This window comes from Carassius carassius, chromosome 6 (assembly GCF_963082965.1).
Source record: "Carassius carassius chromosome 6, fCarCar2.1, whole genome shotgun sequence".
NCBI lineage: Eukaryota > Metazoa > Chordata > Actinopteri > Cypriniformes > Cyprinidae > Carassius > Carassius carassius.
This window is the reverse complement of record NC_081760.1, coordinates 33,065,567-33,082,372: the sequence shown is the minus strand read 5'-3', so window position 1 is coordinate 33,082,372 and position 16,806 is coordinate 33,065,567. Positions and strand designations below refer to the sequence as shown.

Below are 16,806 nucleotides of genomic sequence, written 5' to 3'. Positions count from 1 at the left end.
TGGCTCACAACATAATCCTAGCTGACACTTTTAGACATTTGTGCTTTTCTGTAGACGTATGCACATAGATTCTAGCGATCACAGCTGGTCTATGTACATATTCACTGAATATTCTCATCATTTATTAAATTAGTTATGCACAAATTTGGTTTCAAGCTAGATTGTTTTTAACATGTTTTGAAGAAAAATTTAGTGTTATTTTCCCATGAAAAATTCAAAACTGCTATGTAGTTAGAGTGTTGCAAGTGGTTGCTTATGATATTTTTGTTTAAGATTGAGTCACTCTCTCAATGTACTGTACATGGATTTTTTTTTAATCATCCAAGGTAATTGTATGCCTGAGTGCTAAGAAAAGTAATAAATGTCTGCTTTGCTAGCATTACTTTAAAGGAATAGTTCATCAAAAAAAAATATTTGCTAAATATTTACTCAGTAGTTGAGTTTATGTCTTCATCGAAACATGACATCACTTCCTTTGCTTTGAATGGATGCCGTCAGAATGAGAGTTTACGGAGATAAAACTGATAGAAACATCGCAATAATCCGCATGATTCAGTCCATCAATTAATGTTCATTTTGAAGTGAAAAACTGCATGTTTGTATTAAAAACATTCATCATTAAGATGTTTTAGAGTCCTATGGATATTATAATATTGCTTTCTCAAGTGAAGCAGAAGTTGTCTTGTCTGAATCAGGAGAGAAATATGCAAATATGTTGCACCCTTTATAAATAAAAACAGTTCAAAGCCATTCTAAACAAATATGTCTGTGGTGAAAATGCCTCAATTTGTTTCTTTAAAAACAAGCAGATTTTCCCTTCACAAGACTTGAATTGATAGATTGGAGTTGTGGATTATTGTGATGTTTTTATCAGATGTTTGGACTGTCATGGGGGGCGGGACCAGCGTTTCAAGTGTCTGCTGTAGTTGTAACATTTGCCGGGTTACAATGTTTAATGTGTTGTCATAATAATGGACAACTGGGAAAAAAAAGATACCTGTGCTCTGTTGTGTTTTGTTAGATTGCACCCACCTGTTATTTTGCACAATAGCGTTTTCTGTGTGTACACGACTCCTACAACGGAGCCACTTATGGCAAGTCTAGCTACAGCCAGTGTCTTCCTTTGACCTGCTACAGTGATTCAACTCCGCAAATAAACAACTTGAAAGCTCCATCAACCAACCTATTATCACAGGTGGCTTGCCAGAGTATGGAAAAAGCAAATTACACCATTTCAGCCACAATAAGAAAGCCTCTTGAAATACATTGAAAATAAACAAATGCCAAAATCATCTCTAATGATATCTAAGGACACACACACACACACAAATCTTCTTGGAATAGATGTAGTACGGATGTAGTACATCCCAGTTTCATTTATACTACACACAATCATACCATGTAGATACTTTTTAACCATCACATCCCCCAAATAAAAATGTAGGACCACAAAAGTCCTTCTTTAAGAGGGTCTTTTAGCCCTTCTAACCTAGAAATGACAAAGAGCCATGCTGTAGAACTCAGTCGAAATGATGCACCGTTTAAACAGAATGTCCTAAAACTTTTCCTCTGAAGCAATGGAGAGAAATAGATAATGACAATGTACAGCTCATTTACCTGAGTTCAATGCAGGGTGAGTTTATGAGGATGTTAGCGATTAGCATGCTAAATTGATCAAAAAGTAAATTCCTTTGGGGGAAAATTACCAAAATCGTTAGTGTACTATAATTTGTCTAGCAATGAAAGTAAACCTTTAGAGGTTGCAAATGTTGTTGTACTAAAAGACGGGAATTGCTTCTAAATGGCATGGATTGATTTTTTTCAAGTCCTGCAAGGTCTTTTTTTCGTCATTAATGATTCAGACAAAATCAACGTTGTTTGCTATTTTCGAGGGAGAAAAATTGGCTTTAGATCTTGTTTTGGGTTGTTTTCACAATGGCTCTGTTCCAAAACCTACTGAGCTATAACTACAGAGTATATTAAGGTGCCATAGTCAAGCTCCTGACAAAAAAGCATGTTTTAGACTGTACACGTACTTATGCTTAACAACATGCTAATATCAAACTCTATTCTTCCATTTTGATCCATGAAGTTTGTAAGCTCTCTTTTACAAATCAAGTGTTCATGTTCAGTCCTAAACTGAGTCTTTATTAAGTGGTTCAGGCTGCTGCTGGTGGTGTAATGGTGTAGGGGATATTTTTTTGGCACACTTTGGGCCCCTTAGTACCAATTGAGCATTGTTTACATGCCACGTATGTATACATATTTTTATCATACATAAAGTCAATCTACTATTATAGCACTATTATTAAAACAGAAATCTATTGGAAAGCCACAATTCCCAGTGCCATATCCATTTTTATTTTCCAAACTTTTACTAGGTGATAGAAGTATTCTTTGATCACTTTGCTCAAAATATGTTTAATCTCACTCTGACACCCTAGAACTTTCTTCGCATCGCATTTCGATTACTCCAAGTTTGTATCTGGGAAATCTAGCAGAGACTCTTTTCCTGGAGCTTTAATAAAATACTTTTAGTGGCACTCAGTTTGATCTTTTCTTAACAAAAGCTTCTTAGCATTGTGTGCATACAAATACAAGACATCTCTGCACTTTAAAAAGGATATACCACAAGAGAATAACATTAAATGTGACACAAGAGCATATGGTAATTACTGACATCAGTGCTCCAGGGAGACCATATTAATCTTAATCATTGGTCATTTTACTACACCTTACACCAGACAATAGAGTCCTAAAAGGATTTCCTGTCCAGACTGGGGAAAATAAAAGCAGCCTTTTCCATTTGCTAGCCTTTTGCTGGCTATGGCTGTAATTTATGCATTTTAATTGTGTTTTTGGCAAAGCTTTTGTTTTTCTGCTCTCACTATTCTCTCTTCTCAATTGTGTTTTGCATAAATACATCACTGTCCCATAAAAGAAAGCAAGCTATCAATCTTTCACCATCAACAAATTAATTCCACTATGACAAATAAATATCTGATTTAGAAAGGATGCATTTTATCCACGTTTTCTCTTAGTCATTGTTTTAGTTTGTATTCCTTATTTTTGCTGTTGTTTCGACTGAGATCTGCATGGAGATATGGAAGGCGAGAGAAAGAGTGGGTTGAGGTATATAGATTGATTTATTCAGGAAGGCAGGGTTGATATCAGGAACTTAAACTTTAATTAGCATGCTTATAGAGTTCAGGACTCCCGCCCACACACACATTTTCCTGTGTTGCAAAACATTTTCTTGTGTTGAAACTACACATATTTGCAGGCAATAGCAGAAAACAAAAGGTAAAAGGCAATGGTGTCAAGAACTAGCCGTGTACAGGCCCAAGTATCATTCAGCAGCATTAACATCAGCATCTTCCCACTAAGAAACATTAACAGCTGCCTAGATAGGCCGTAGCGCTTCCACATATACCACCCTAAAGCTGCCGCAAGTGATTCTTTTAAGCACCACACATAAAATGTTTATATCACCTGAAAGATATCACTGAAATAGGTGTCTTGAGATATCCCACCTGTCTCTGTGACAGTCCCAGGCTCTGTGAGCAGCCAAAAGAAGAATGGGAACCCAACATGCATGTGTAAGAATCTGAAAATGTGGAGGCGGCTCTCTGCCAACTTAACCTGGGCCTGGATTGCCTGTTTAAATAAGATGCTAGAAGATGGTGGGAATGTTTGGGAAACTTTTTTTAGAAGTATTACTTTTATTTTCATTGAGGTACTGTTCAAGTTTTTATTAAGATTTTGAATTAGTTTTTTGTTTTATTGTTTTTTGTTTTTGTCTTTTGTATTAATTTTGTTGTGTTTTCTGTATTTTTAACTTGTTTTTTATGTCTATATAGTTTTATTGAATGAACCTTTATTTCAGTTTTAGTTTAGTACAAAATAAAAAAGAATATATATATATATATATATATATATATATATATATATATATATATATATATATATATATATATATATATATATACATACATACAATACATACACTTGTTAGTGCTGGGTTGGACCCCCTTTTACCTTCACAGCTGCTTTAAATCTTCGTGGCATATATTCAGCAAGGTATTGGAAACATCTTGACAACAAAAATAAAAAAACAGAGATTTTGGTCTATATTGTCATGACAGCATCACGCAGCTGCTGCAGATTTGTCGGCTGCACATCCATGAACCATCTCCCGTTCCACCACATCCCAAAACTGGTCTATTGGATTGAGATCAGGGGCCGGATTCACAAAAAATCTTCTTAAGAAATAAATTAAGAAATTTCTTAAGATAAATTCCACAAAGTTCGTAAGAATGTAAGGATGTAATTCTTGAAAAAATCTTAATAAAGTTCTCAAATATATTCTTAAGAACACCTTAATTTTTTCTTAAGAAGAAAATACCAGCCGTTATCTGAATGAATACATGACGCACTGCTAAACTCACACTACTGTCTACTTGCGCTTCAGGTAGATTACCCTAATAATCATAATAAGCACGCTCCATAGATTGTATATTTTCATTGTGACTTTGACTGGCGCTCAGCTTCACGTTTTTAATGAGGCCTGTTTTTGAACAGTTACTTTTAAAATAGCCTGTCTCAAGCTGCAGCGATGTGTTTCATTCATTTTTGTGCCGTGTTTTTGCGCTCTCATCTGAGTGAACGCTTCCGGTATGTGAGTCCACGCTTCTACAACAAATGAGTCCTGTGCATTCATATGCGCTGAATTCTGCCAAAGATTATGTATTTATAAGCTAAAATTAACGGCGTTCAATAAAAGCTCCCTATCTGAATCGTTTTAGAGTTGTTAATGAGTTTTGAAGTCAGCAAAAAGTAGTGTCACACACAGGCTAATCATGAGCGATCATGTTTATATTAACAGTCATCGCTGTCCCTTCAGAAAACCTGTGCATATCCCCAGTCCTCTTATGTATTATATGTAGCTGTTGTTGTAATGCTTCAATATAACAATTCATTTGAAATAACCCAATCAATTCCTTAAATAATTAATATTGTTTGGGATTTAAGACAAGTTTAGGGCTACCCTAAACTTAAGAAGTTATTTACGATGATTTTAAAGAAGACTATTTTCAAGAATTTGAATTCTTCTTGGGTTTTTTTCTTAAGAACAATCTAAAAAAAAAAGATAAGAATATTCTTCAGATGAATTTTTGTGAGTACAAAATATTCTTAATTTTTTTCTTAAGTTAAAAAATAAGAAGAAAACCGCAGTTAAGAAGAAATTTCTTCTTAAGAATGTTTCATGAATCCAGCCCCTGGTGACTGTGGAGGCCATTTGAGTAAAGTGAACTCACTGTCATGTTTAAGAAACCAGTCTGAGATGATTTGAGCTTTGTGACATGGTGCATTATCCTGCTGGCAGTATCCATCAGAAGATGGGTACACTGTAGTCTTAAAGGGATGTCAGCAACAATACTCAGGTAGGTTGTGGCATTTAAACAATGCTCAATTGATACTAAGGGGCCCAAAGTGTGCCAAAAAAATATCCCCTACACCATTACTCCACCAGCAGCAGCCTGAACCGTTGAGACAAGGCAGGATGGATCCATGTTTTCATGTTCTTTACGCCGAATTCTGACCCTACCATCTGAATGTTGCAGCAGAAAACGAGACTCATCAGACCAGGCAACGTTTTTCCAATCTTCTATTGTCCAAATTGTGGCTATTAATTAGTAGCTTATTAACATGCATATTACTAGCATACTGGCTGTATATTAGTACTTATAAAGCACATATTAATGCCTTATTCTGCATGACTGCATTTTAGATCATTACTCCACCTCATACCTAAACTTAACAACTAGCTAACTAACTATTAATAATCAGCAAACTAGGAGTTTATTCAGGGAAAATACTTAGTTAATAGTGAATATGTGTTCTTCATTCTAAAGTGTTACCAGAACATGTGTAAATAAAGACTGTATGCATAAAACCTCTATTATCTGAGGGACTGTATTTTAGTTTGATTGAGGAAAGTATCTACAGTATTATGCCTATTATGGCATGTTACAAATAAGGGTTAAGGTAACGCAGCTAGCAGTTAGACAATGCTTAAGGACCGTTTTTTTAATTCTTATGAAATATTCATGCTGATCTGATTGGAAGCGGATTGCTGGGAATTCATCTGTCAGGATGCCAGTCAACTGCTTTTTAAGTTTCCAGATTCCTAATGAGCATGAGGAGGGGAGGAACATGTGGTTCTACTCCGTATGCTTCACCTAGTCCAACCAGAGGTGAATAAAACATGGAGTTGAATTACCAGACATGGATCTTATTAAATGTTGACAAATTGTTGTAACTTTTGTCATTTTTCATACTAATCACAGCAGAAGCACATTTTCCCTGAAGCAGGGAATTGAACAAACAATTGTTATAACTTGCATTATTATTAATATTAAATTAATTTATGGGAACTGTGGTACTTTTTAGTACCGTACCACCCTAGTGTGCAATGTAGACTAAATGTACTTTCGAGTAGTATGACAGAGTATGATGTTCACATTTGCTATGATCGACACACACACACACACAAAAAAAAAATTTCTCCATTTTTAATTTGTAGAAAATGACATAGTTCAATGATATACTGACCGCTAAACCACAAATGTTCACGCTTAAGAGAGGAAATAGAGTAATAAAGGTAGAAAGGATGGAGGACAAGTGCTAGTGGGCACCAAAGGGAGACAAAGATGGAGTAAGGGAGAAAAAAGAAAGCAGTTACAGAAAGGTGCCTACAGCAGTACACATATAAAACAATGAGCTGATAAAATCCAAGGCCTCTGTCCGGATAATGTGCAGCAGTGAGCTAACATGTTAAAGGCAATGTCCGTCTGTCCTAGTCTCTCTCTCTCTCTCTCTCTCTCTCTCTCTCTCTCTCTCTCTCTCTCTCTCTCATTCTTTCTATTTCTGTCCTTATTTCAGAAAACCAATTATATAATGTTCCTCTAATGCAATAAAAAAAGGGGGAATGGAGAGGAAAAAAGTTTGAGAGCTGTAGAACATGTACTAATGCTCATGTAAGCTCATGTTTTAATTGACATGAAGTGCACGTAAGGGTAACCTCGTGATTCAGGCCGAATTAGGCAAACATAATTTATTTTGGAGTATAGGCTCTTAGAAATCATTTGAAATGGAAAGACCTCCTCATTACAGCAGACAAACACACAGCACAACAATTTGGTTCAAAGCTGGATCAAAGAAAAAATCATACACACAAACACACACTTTCACATCATTGGTCCATGCTCTGTATTGTTCATTCCACTCTGTGGTTTTAATCTTCTAATGAATATTTCAGAAAAATGCAACAGAATTTAGTTCATTATGGCATAAATGATCATGGTCTCATTTAATGCAAAATTGATAAGTAAAAAACAGCGCCAAACTGTTCATGCAACAATAAGAGCACATCTGGAGTTTTTAAAAAAATGTAAAATGCCAAACATGGCTCAAATGAAATTAATCGTTTTTCGAACTACTTTATTTACAAGAACCATCTGAATTAATCTATTCACTAAAATGAATCTTAAGACTGAAAGGCTAATATCACAAGCTACCGCACCACTCAAAGTGCTCATTTTGACATCAAAATTAAGATACTTTCTAATATATGCATCTACAGTTGTGTTGTAATATTGTTTTGTATTCATACACTGGGCTACCTGCGAATGCTTCAACAATGCTTTCTTTAATGCATGTTGAAGCAGTTTATGATTTAAATGTTGGTTAAATTAAAATATATCCAACAGCATATAACAATTTATTCTTATGGAAATTATCATTCTAAGGCCATAGAATTTGAGCTTGAGGTGTATGAAGAACCGTAGATGTCGCTCAATCTGGAAATAAACTACATGCATCATAACTTACTCAGAGAAATAACGCTTACTGCATATGGACTTACAAACATGAAGCTTATATCCAAGATGATCATGGTAGACTTCTAATTTCAATACAATAGTGTAATATAGTAGCAAATAGGCTTGTATTTATTGTTTATTGAAATCAGATGCTGCTACTAATACCAGATGTTCATGGTTTTCCTGCATTATTATGTTGTGACGAGTGGGGGCGGGGCCGAGGGACGTGGGAGCGAGGCCGGTGGAGTGATTGGAGATGAGCTACACCTGTTCGACCCGCCGGTCTCGAGGCCCACGGAGGAGATGGAAGGATATAAAACTGGAGAGACGACAGTGAAGGATGAGAGAGGACCAAGCCTGGGCTGTATTTTAGGTTTTGGTTTTATTTTGTGCGCATCAGTCGTCCGTGAGGGGCTGGTGCGCTGTTTTGTGTTTATTTTGTTATTAAAGCTTCATTTTGATTGTCCGCCGGTTCCCGCCTCGTTCTTCCGGATGAATATGAAGGTTTTTATCATTACAGTGGTGCCGAAACCCGGGAGAAGGAGGGACGCGCTGCTGAAGATCCCTCGCCGCTGTGGTGAATCCGCGGTGCCATCGAGCAGGCGAGGAGTGTGCCACCATGGACGCTCGAGGCGGTGGGCTGGAGTGAGTTGCCAGGGACAGGCGAGCTCGCTGCTGGCCGCCCACGATATGGAGGGGCGGCTGCCGTCCGTGAGGGAGTGGAGGAGTCGGCGCCGTTCGCCAGGTGGCCGGAGCCTACTGTCATCCGCCGGAACGGGGAGGAGCAGGGAACGGGGGACTCCTGCCGGCTGCCCAAAACCGGAGGAGCCGTCGCCGTCCACCGGGCGGCGGAGGAGTGTCGTGCCGTCCGCCAAGGGCCGTCCAGTGCCACCGCCAGGCACCGCGGAGGAGATCACCCAGAGCGCAGTAGAGCGCAGTCTCAGGAGTACCCCCCGGCCTGCGAGGGGCGATGGGGGTATGTGACGAGTGGGGCGGGGCCGAGGGACGTGGGAGCGAGGCCGGTGGAGTGATTGGAGATGAGCTACACCTGTTCGACCCGCCGGTCTCGAGGCCCACGGAGGAGATGGAAGAATATAAAACTGGAGCGACGACAGTGAAGGACGAGAGAGGACCAGGCCTGGGCTTTATTTTAGGTTTTGGTTTTATTTTGTGCGCATCAGTCGTCCGTGAGGGGCTGGTGCGCTGTTTTGTGTTTATTTTGTAATTAAAGTTTCATTTTGATTGTCCGCCGGTTCCCGCCTCCTTCTTCCCGAAGATTATGGAGATTTAACTCATTACATATGTACATTTATTTGTGTTGTCAATCTGTAAGTAACAATTAATTTACATACATATATACTAAAAACTAAACCTGTGCAACTGATAAGCTAATAATATGGTTTTGTCTGTCTGGCAATGATGCTTTCTGTGAGTAGGGAATAGCAATATGGCTGTTCAAACACTTCTGGTTGCTTCACCACCTGATGAGTAATCCTGTCATTTATAGATCTGTGGCTAATATACATGCTTCCAATCAACACTGCATTTATGCACACAATGGGCATTCAAACAAACACAATGTAAAGCTCTGAATGCAGTCATCATTTTTCACTATTTGTTAATCAAAGTAGCCACAATCTCTATTAATTATTCTAGCAATTGCACAGCCCTATAGTTCTACCATTTTTTAATCTTCATTGGAAGGTCGCAACCCTTGTGAAAAGAATGCATGTGTAATCTCTCATTTGTAATTTATTTCTCTTATAGCAGATTTAAGTGCCTGGTGATGATACGGGATGACCTTGTGTGAAAAGTCTGAGCATGTATCTATGTATGATTTAAAATGGCATGCATTATCATTATCCCCATGAGCCTTGATTGCAATCTCTTTTGAGAAGTAGAGTTCATTCAACTGTCATTATTAAGAAAATGGTTGCATTTACATTATAATCATTCTGTGTCTCTGTTGAGTGGAAGTGGGGAGGAGTCAGCTTCCTGAGTGCACCTGAATGCAGTTCTTATGGACCGGAGGAGTTTTTGACCATCTTTACACAGCTTTATTTTTGGTTGTATATAGCTCAATTTAATTGCCAAGTTGCACAGAGGCAGATAATTATTTGTTACTGAAACACAAGCTTGTTGACAAGAGTTCAGGGGCCCATGAGTTGACACATCGACGTCAAGTCAAAGTTATCACCGTAGCACCTTCTGCTTCATTAGGTGCCAAAAGTAGTGCAGCAACTCTCCTTAGGTCACTCTACAGAAATAGATGAACTCCCATTTGGATTTGTTAGGATCTTTTTGGAGCATCACTGATACAGACTATTCTGAAATGTTTCAAGAATCTATTCCATTGAGATTCCTGAATATCCTTCTATGAAGTGGGCTCCATACCTTTGAGATTCCTTTGAGGTCATGCAGAATAAGGCATTGATATTTGCTTTATAATGAATAATAAACATTAGCCAATAAGCTAGTAATATGCATGCTATAAGATTCTCATATTGACTAGAAATATTGAGCAAAGTTGGTCCTGCCTCATCAGGTGTACTAAAAAAAACATACTGAAAGCATTTCATAGGAGCCAATCACACAAAATGTGCAAACGCATTCCATATGTGTCATTTATGTAGCATCTTGTGCCACAAGTACACTGTTTTTAAAATTTGTGTCAAGGTAAAAATAGTTTAGTTTTTTTAAACAAGTAAGAATAAATAAAATGTTCAGTTCTGTTGTGCTCAATCTAACTGCTTCAATGCAAGAACATATCCTACGTAAGCAGGTTTTTTTTTTTTTTTTGTATTTCTGTTGCATTCCTTATTTGTAAGTCACTTTGGATGAATGTATAAATGTAAATGTAATTGAATGATGTCAGTTGCTTGTGAGACTTTTCTTTCATGGACTTCTCCCAAAAACCCTTAAGCCCAAAGGAAATATTTCTTCACACCCAGGCACTGATATGCTACACTCAGCGTCTTTGAGGGAACTACACTGCACTGATGACAGCAATAATGACTAAAATTTGCCACCTGTTTACCATAGAGGCTTGAACATCAGCAGAGATCTTGGCATCCAAGCTCGGCATCAAGTCAACCCATCTGGCACAGCGGCTGCTGACTAGTCTCTCTGAAAACTCACTGCTAGCTCATTGATTCTCACATATGTTTCAGAGCATAGGAAGGAAAATAACACGTGTATATTTTCCATTTAGGGTTAAGGGTGCTAAAGGGACATGGCTGATTTAAAGAGAGATGTGATGCTCACATTTTAGCAGATAAATGCTTTTTGAAACAAAAAATTTTGTCTCTAAATTGAGAATGCCAATCGAACTGCAGCCGACTAGCGAGTAGTAAATTATAGTTCATGGAAGTGACCTAAGTCTATGAAAAAAAAAAAAAAAAGAAACAAGCTCATTAGTTTTCACAGAGAAAGGTTAGTTACATTCTTGAATGGATCAGCCATTGGAACTAATCATTTGAGTGAATGGACCAACAAGTCACTTGTAAGGACAGCTGCTTGTTTTGTTCTTAAATGAATCAAAGCTTTCAATGAATCATTTGAATAAATGAAAAAGGCACTCATTGCTCTTCAGTAAATCAGAGTTGTGAACAAATGATTTGAGTGAATGATTCAATGACTCACTCATAGAGACATTTGCTGCATTCAGAACCACATTCTAGCCCACATTCTAGCTTGTTACTCTTACTGTTTGTGACCCTGGATCAACTTTAACTTTAAATGCGATTTTCACGATATTTAAACTTTTTTAAGCACCCTCAGATTCCAGATTTTCAAATAGTTGTATCTCTGCCAAATACTGTCCTATCCTAAGAAACAATGCATCAATGGAAAACTAATTTATTCAGCTTTTGAAAAATGTGAGTAGTAGATAGAACATGGTTTGGAATTCAGCAAGTCAGTTGTTTTATTCACAAATGAACTAGAGCTGTCAACGAACCATTTGAGTGAATGATTCACAGACTCACTCATAAAGCCAGTCTTCTTCTGGAATTATTTAGTGTTGTGAATGAATCGTTCAAGTGAATTATTCAATGACCACCTCATAAGGACAGGGTAAATTTAGAACTGCATACTAATTTCTATCAAATATTTATATGGCAGAAACAGTAAGATTTGTATGTAATTGTGAATTCAGCTGCAATCACGTATTTCATTCTTGAAAGAATCAGAGCTGTGTAAAAATTTGCTTGTTTTTGTTATCGAATAAACGATTCAACAATTCAGTTTGCTCCTAAACACAGTTTTGTTGTTTCTGAATCAGTGTTTTTGAAAAAATCATCCACTTTTTTCACTTATTTTTAAACCTTTAATGTACAGTATATAGAGATTTTTGCTCATTTAAGTGTCTGATAAAGATCTCTGAAATGTAAAAAAAAAAGAAAAAGAAGAAGTAGAAATAGTAGTAGGAAAAACATTCTTTCTGTGGCTGGTTCTCCGGAGAAAACCTTTGGTTAAATACATTTTGGGCCGATGGAAATTTCACTACATAATTCAGGCTCGCTGAATATTTAGTGATTTTTGCATTGGCTTGAGAGATGGAGGAGAATGTAAGGTCACCACCACCCCTCGTGTTACTAAAATAACCAACAGAGGGTTAGTAAAACCCTTCTAGATCTGATTTGACTTTAGTTGCGAGACCTGCCAGAGTTTTCGAGCGTTCCCTCATTTTCCACTGCACTCTTACTTAGCGAAGAACTCCATTAAAAAATATTTGTATCACACATCTTTTGTGGGCGAAAAAAGTGACTGTTATTTAGAGGGGTGAATTACAGCTTTTAAAAACATCAATAAACATCTAGCGGGGGTCAATACTGACGAGCATTATCTGACAAGCACTCAATTAGCTCCGTCTCTTTGTGCTGTATGTACCTGTGATTGAGGCACAATAATTATGTCATTATACCTCTAAAGAGTACATGAGTGTTGCAGAAAAGTGATCAAACACCTGCTCCCATTATGTTTTTGAGCAATAGATGTAAAAAGAAACTAATAGGTGTATATAAGTATGACAATGAATTATAAAGTGGTTCAAAAGTGCAACACAAGTGATTCACTTACACACCATTAAGCCAGATTGCTTTCATAACACCAGCCTATTACAGTCCACATGAAACCGTAAACAGCTTTCACACCAACCAAGTGAATCGACCTCTGATGTCAAACACACTTTAGTGTGAAACTGAATTAAGCCTACTCTTAGTGTGCAAAGTAAAACCAAAACACTTCCATATGCGGACATATTCTTTGCAAAGAAATTACATACTGCAACTACACCGCCGTGTGTTACCTGAGGTCCTCCACATTAGAGACGGTCTTGTTGAGGATGTTCTTTTCTCGTCTTTGCTTCTTGATCTCTAGCTTCAGGAGTCTGATATCCTCCAGTCTTTCATTGTACTGAATATCACCCTTGTTCATGATGGACTGCTGGATTTTGATCTTTTCGTACAGTAATGCCAGTGCTTCGTTTCTCTTCATCAGCTGCATCCCCAGGAGGTCACGCTCATTTCTCACCTTGTAAATAAACACATAAACACATGTGCAATCAATACACAAATGTAGATAAAAGGCACCATACTAAAAAATGTGTCAGTAGTCAATACAAAAAGAAGTTATATTTCTCTATCATGTTAGCTAATAAATACATTCCTTTTATTTTATACCAGCTTGGTACTGGATTTCTGGTACTTTTAACACCTCTTCAAGCATCTGTAAGAAAATCATCGGAAGTACTTTCACTTATATATTATAATTATAAAAAGCAGGCCTATGAAGGGCTATACAAGCCATAATGTAATTCAATCTGGTGCTCTCACACACTTATATTCTCCTTTCACATACATACATACATACATACATACATTTTTGCTCTTCGAGTCACATATTTTAGTGCACACATTCATACATTTTCCTCTTATATTCATAGGTATTTACGCACACATTTATACATTTTGCAAGTATACATTTAATATTATGAATAATAAATTTATGTAAGAAGAAAATGCATGCATGTTTAAAGAAAATATGTGTATGTAAGATAAGAATGTACATGTGAGAGAGTATAGTGGAAACGGAAGGCAATTTAGGCACGAAAACTTTGAAAATGAAAGTGTATATATATATATATATATATATATATATATATATATATATACAAGAAAGAGAGGAAATATGTGAATGTGAAAGGAGAATGTATGTGTGTGAGAGTAGAAATATATGTATGCGGAAGGAGAAAGTAAGTGTATGAGAGTGCCAGAATGAATTATGGCTTGTACGGCCTCTCATACAGGCCAGTGTTTTCTGCAAAGATTTGATGACTCAGCAATGCTGGTCTTTTCAGGATAATAACCGAAAACTTCAGGCAACTTGACAAATGTTGTGAGGGTTTGGGAAAATGTATTATAAAGAGGTTTTAGGGTCTTTTACTTAGAGGTGTTAGTTCAATGGATTTCAATAAAATGTCAGGGGGGAAAAAATGGAAGGCCGCTCAATATATATATACCATATATACTAAAAGGATGTTATGTAAAATGCTAAATTGACATTCTTTCTGAACTTTCACTAAACTACACTGTATGCACAAAAATCTCCAATGCAGAAATGTACAGCTATATGTGTATTGTATGTGCAATGTAGTTGTTGCACGACAGACAGTATACAATATGGTTTGGAGAGTCCAGGGATATACAGACGATGAAGCTTTATTAATGTGTGTGGATAGACAGAGGAGTGTGGAAGCTGGTGTCAGCAGAGGCAATTTGGACAAAATGCCTTTTTGAATGGGGTTAACCTTTACCAAAGAACCAATGTCAGCAATGTACAGCAGCAAGATATTAACATTAGATTCACTTTATGGTCTCTAATAGTGACCCAATTGCCTTACTTTTACTTAATGTGTTAAAAATGTATTTATGCAGTTTATTTTCCATAAAACTAATATTCAAGCCTATATTTAAAGCTATATACACATGTAAATTTAATTCAGCTAAAAGACAAACAGGGATATCGGAGAAAAGACATCTTTGTACTCATATTGGTTTCATATATTTTTGTTATCAGTACTTTCAAACAACATCACTACTTTTAAAGAGACATAATAATAAAAGATTATGGCAAAATTATTAATATATTTTAAAGGAAATTTAGCTTTTGAAAGAGTTTTTTTTTTTACTTAAAAACATTCTCCAGACATCACTTAGACATTTTAGACCTCCCCCAAAAAATATAAAGCTAAACTGTAATCAGTAACTGAAAATATGTTCATCATATGATGCATATTCAGGTTGCTGTCTTTATAAATGTAATAGATTCAGAGTCAGACAAATATCACATCAGTGCCTACTATTGAATTATTTTTCTGTTCAGCTAGTTAATCATCTTAGACTTCTGACTTAACTGAGATCAGAAGCGCTAAATGTTTCAAAATGCCAAGACCAATTTAGGCCTCCCCACTGACTCAATTTACTTTTGCTATCTTAAAGAGAGGTTGACCCTGTTCCCGCTGGACTTCCTCAGAAGTGAGATTCCAGATCTAATGACTTTTGAGTGAACTGTCTTTTTCATAGCTAGCGAAAACCGCCTATTGAAGAAGGAACACAAGGACATGCAGACACCTTCCACCTGTCTGTACCTGGTCAAGCTCTTTTTTCTGCCGGATCCTCTCAGCATCAGCCTCTGCTATGATCTTCAGCAGCTCGCGTTCCTCTGCCTCCTGTTTCTCAATGAGCTGCTTCGTCTCCTGAGCCTGTTGCTTTATCTTCTGTAGCTCAGCCTGTAGGAACAGGACAATCAATGCAAAAGAGAACAGAAAAATTAAAACAAATCTGAGAAATTATCTCTTTATAGGCTATGTGAGTTCGCAAAAAGCTGGAAGACTTTCCAAATGTATAAAAGTTATCAAATTTAAGAGTGAGATGAAAAAAAGGAATTATGCTGATTCAAATTATGATAAACCTGCCATTGTGTAAATAATATGTAATCACATTATCTATAAACAAAGTAATCTGATTATGAGCATTTTAAAATGTATTATAATCTAATTTCTTATTTTTTTTTAATCTGATTATGTTATCCAGATTACATGTAATCACTTAATACCCAGCACTGTGATTACATGTATTAAATGATCTACATTGTATTGTAAATTCGATATATCTGATTTATGTTAATGTATATATTGTCTCCTCTCTCTCAAGATTCAAGATTAAAATGCGCTTTACTGACATGATAAACTGGTTCATGCTGACAAAGCATTAGTAAAAATTATATATACGTGCACAATAAATGCTCTTTATAGTGGTTTGCATAGGGAGGATTGAATATGTTGCTGATTTATGTGTAGTGCGTGAGGTTCAAAAGTGCAGTTGTGTTTCCATCTCATTTTGAGTGCAGCAGGAGCACAGCGTGTTCTCCTTCAACAACGAGGACTGTCTGTGTCTGGCTTTCTTTGTATCTAGGCTATGTTTGCTGAGTCTGTAAACAGTCCGGAGTTTAAGTTAAGGGTTGGCCATGGTAGTCAGGTATTTGGTGATGGAGTGTTCTATTTCAATTTCCCTCCTTTTGTTGTCATTTCCGACAGGAGTACAAAAGAAAACCAGATATAAAAATGGACTCTAATTACTCTCCTAATAAATCTCCCTGGTTTTATTATGTGCAATTCATCTTATTCTAGAAGAAAACAATGTTTGTTGGCCTTCAGAGGTCGCAGCCAAAACTTTGTTCTGCAGGTATTATCTGGTGCTTTATGCTGTATTTTTGCAGAATTCTGCCTGCAAAATCTATTGGGTTTTTGTCTCATTCAAGGCTAGAATACACTACATTTGCCCTTATTTTCTGCCAGTTTATAGACTGGAGAAGTTGACGCTAGTTGCTGAATGTCAGAGCCAGTCTGTAGATTTGACTTGAC

At 36.8% G+C, this 16,806-nt stretch overlaps 1 protein-coding gene across 1 annotated transcript in view; it reads right to left on the bottom strand.

The window, feature by feature from the left end:
• cfap58 (cilia and flagella associated protein 58) overlaps window positions 1-16,806 on the bottom strand; it is a 91,605-nt gene that overhangs the window by 32,998 nt on the left and 41,801 nt on the right. The window contains exons 12-13 of the mRNA XM_059552748.1: window positions 15,532-15,672; window positions 13,192-13,415 (exon numbers count right to left, since the gene is read on the bottom strand). Coding sequence (XP_059408731.1) covers window positions 13,192-13,415; window positions 15,532-15,672 — 365 coding nt within the window. The remainder of the gene's footprint in view (window positions 1-13,191; window positions 13,416-15,531; window positions 15,673-16,806) is intronic.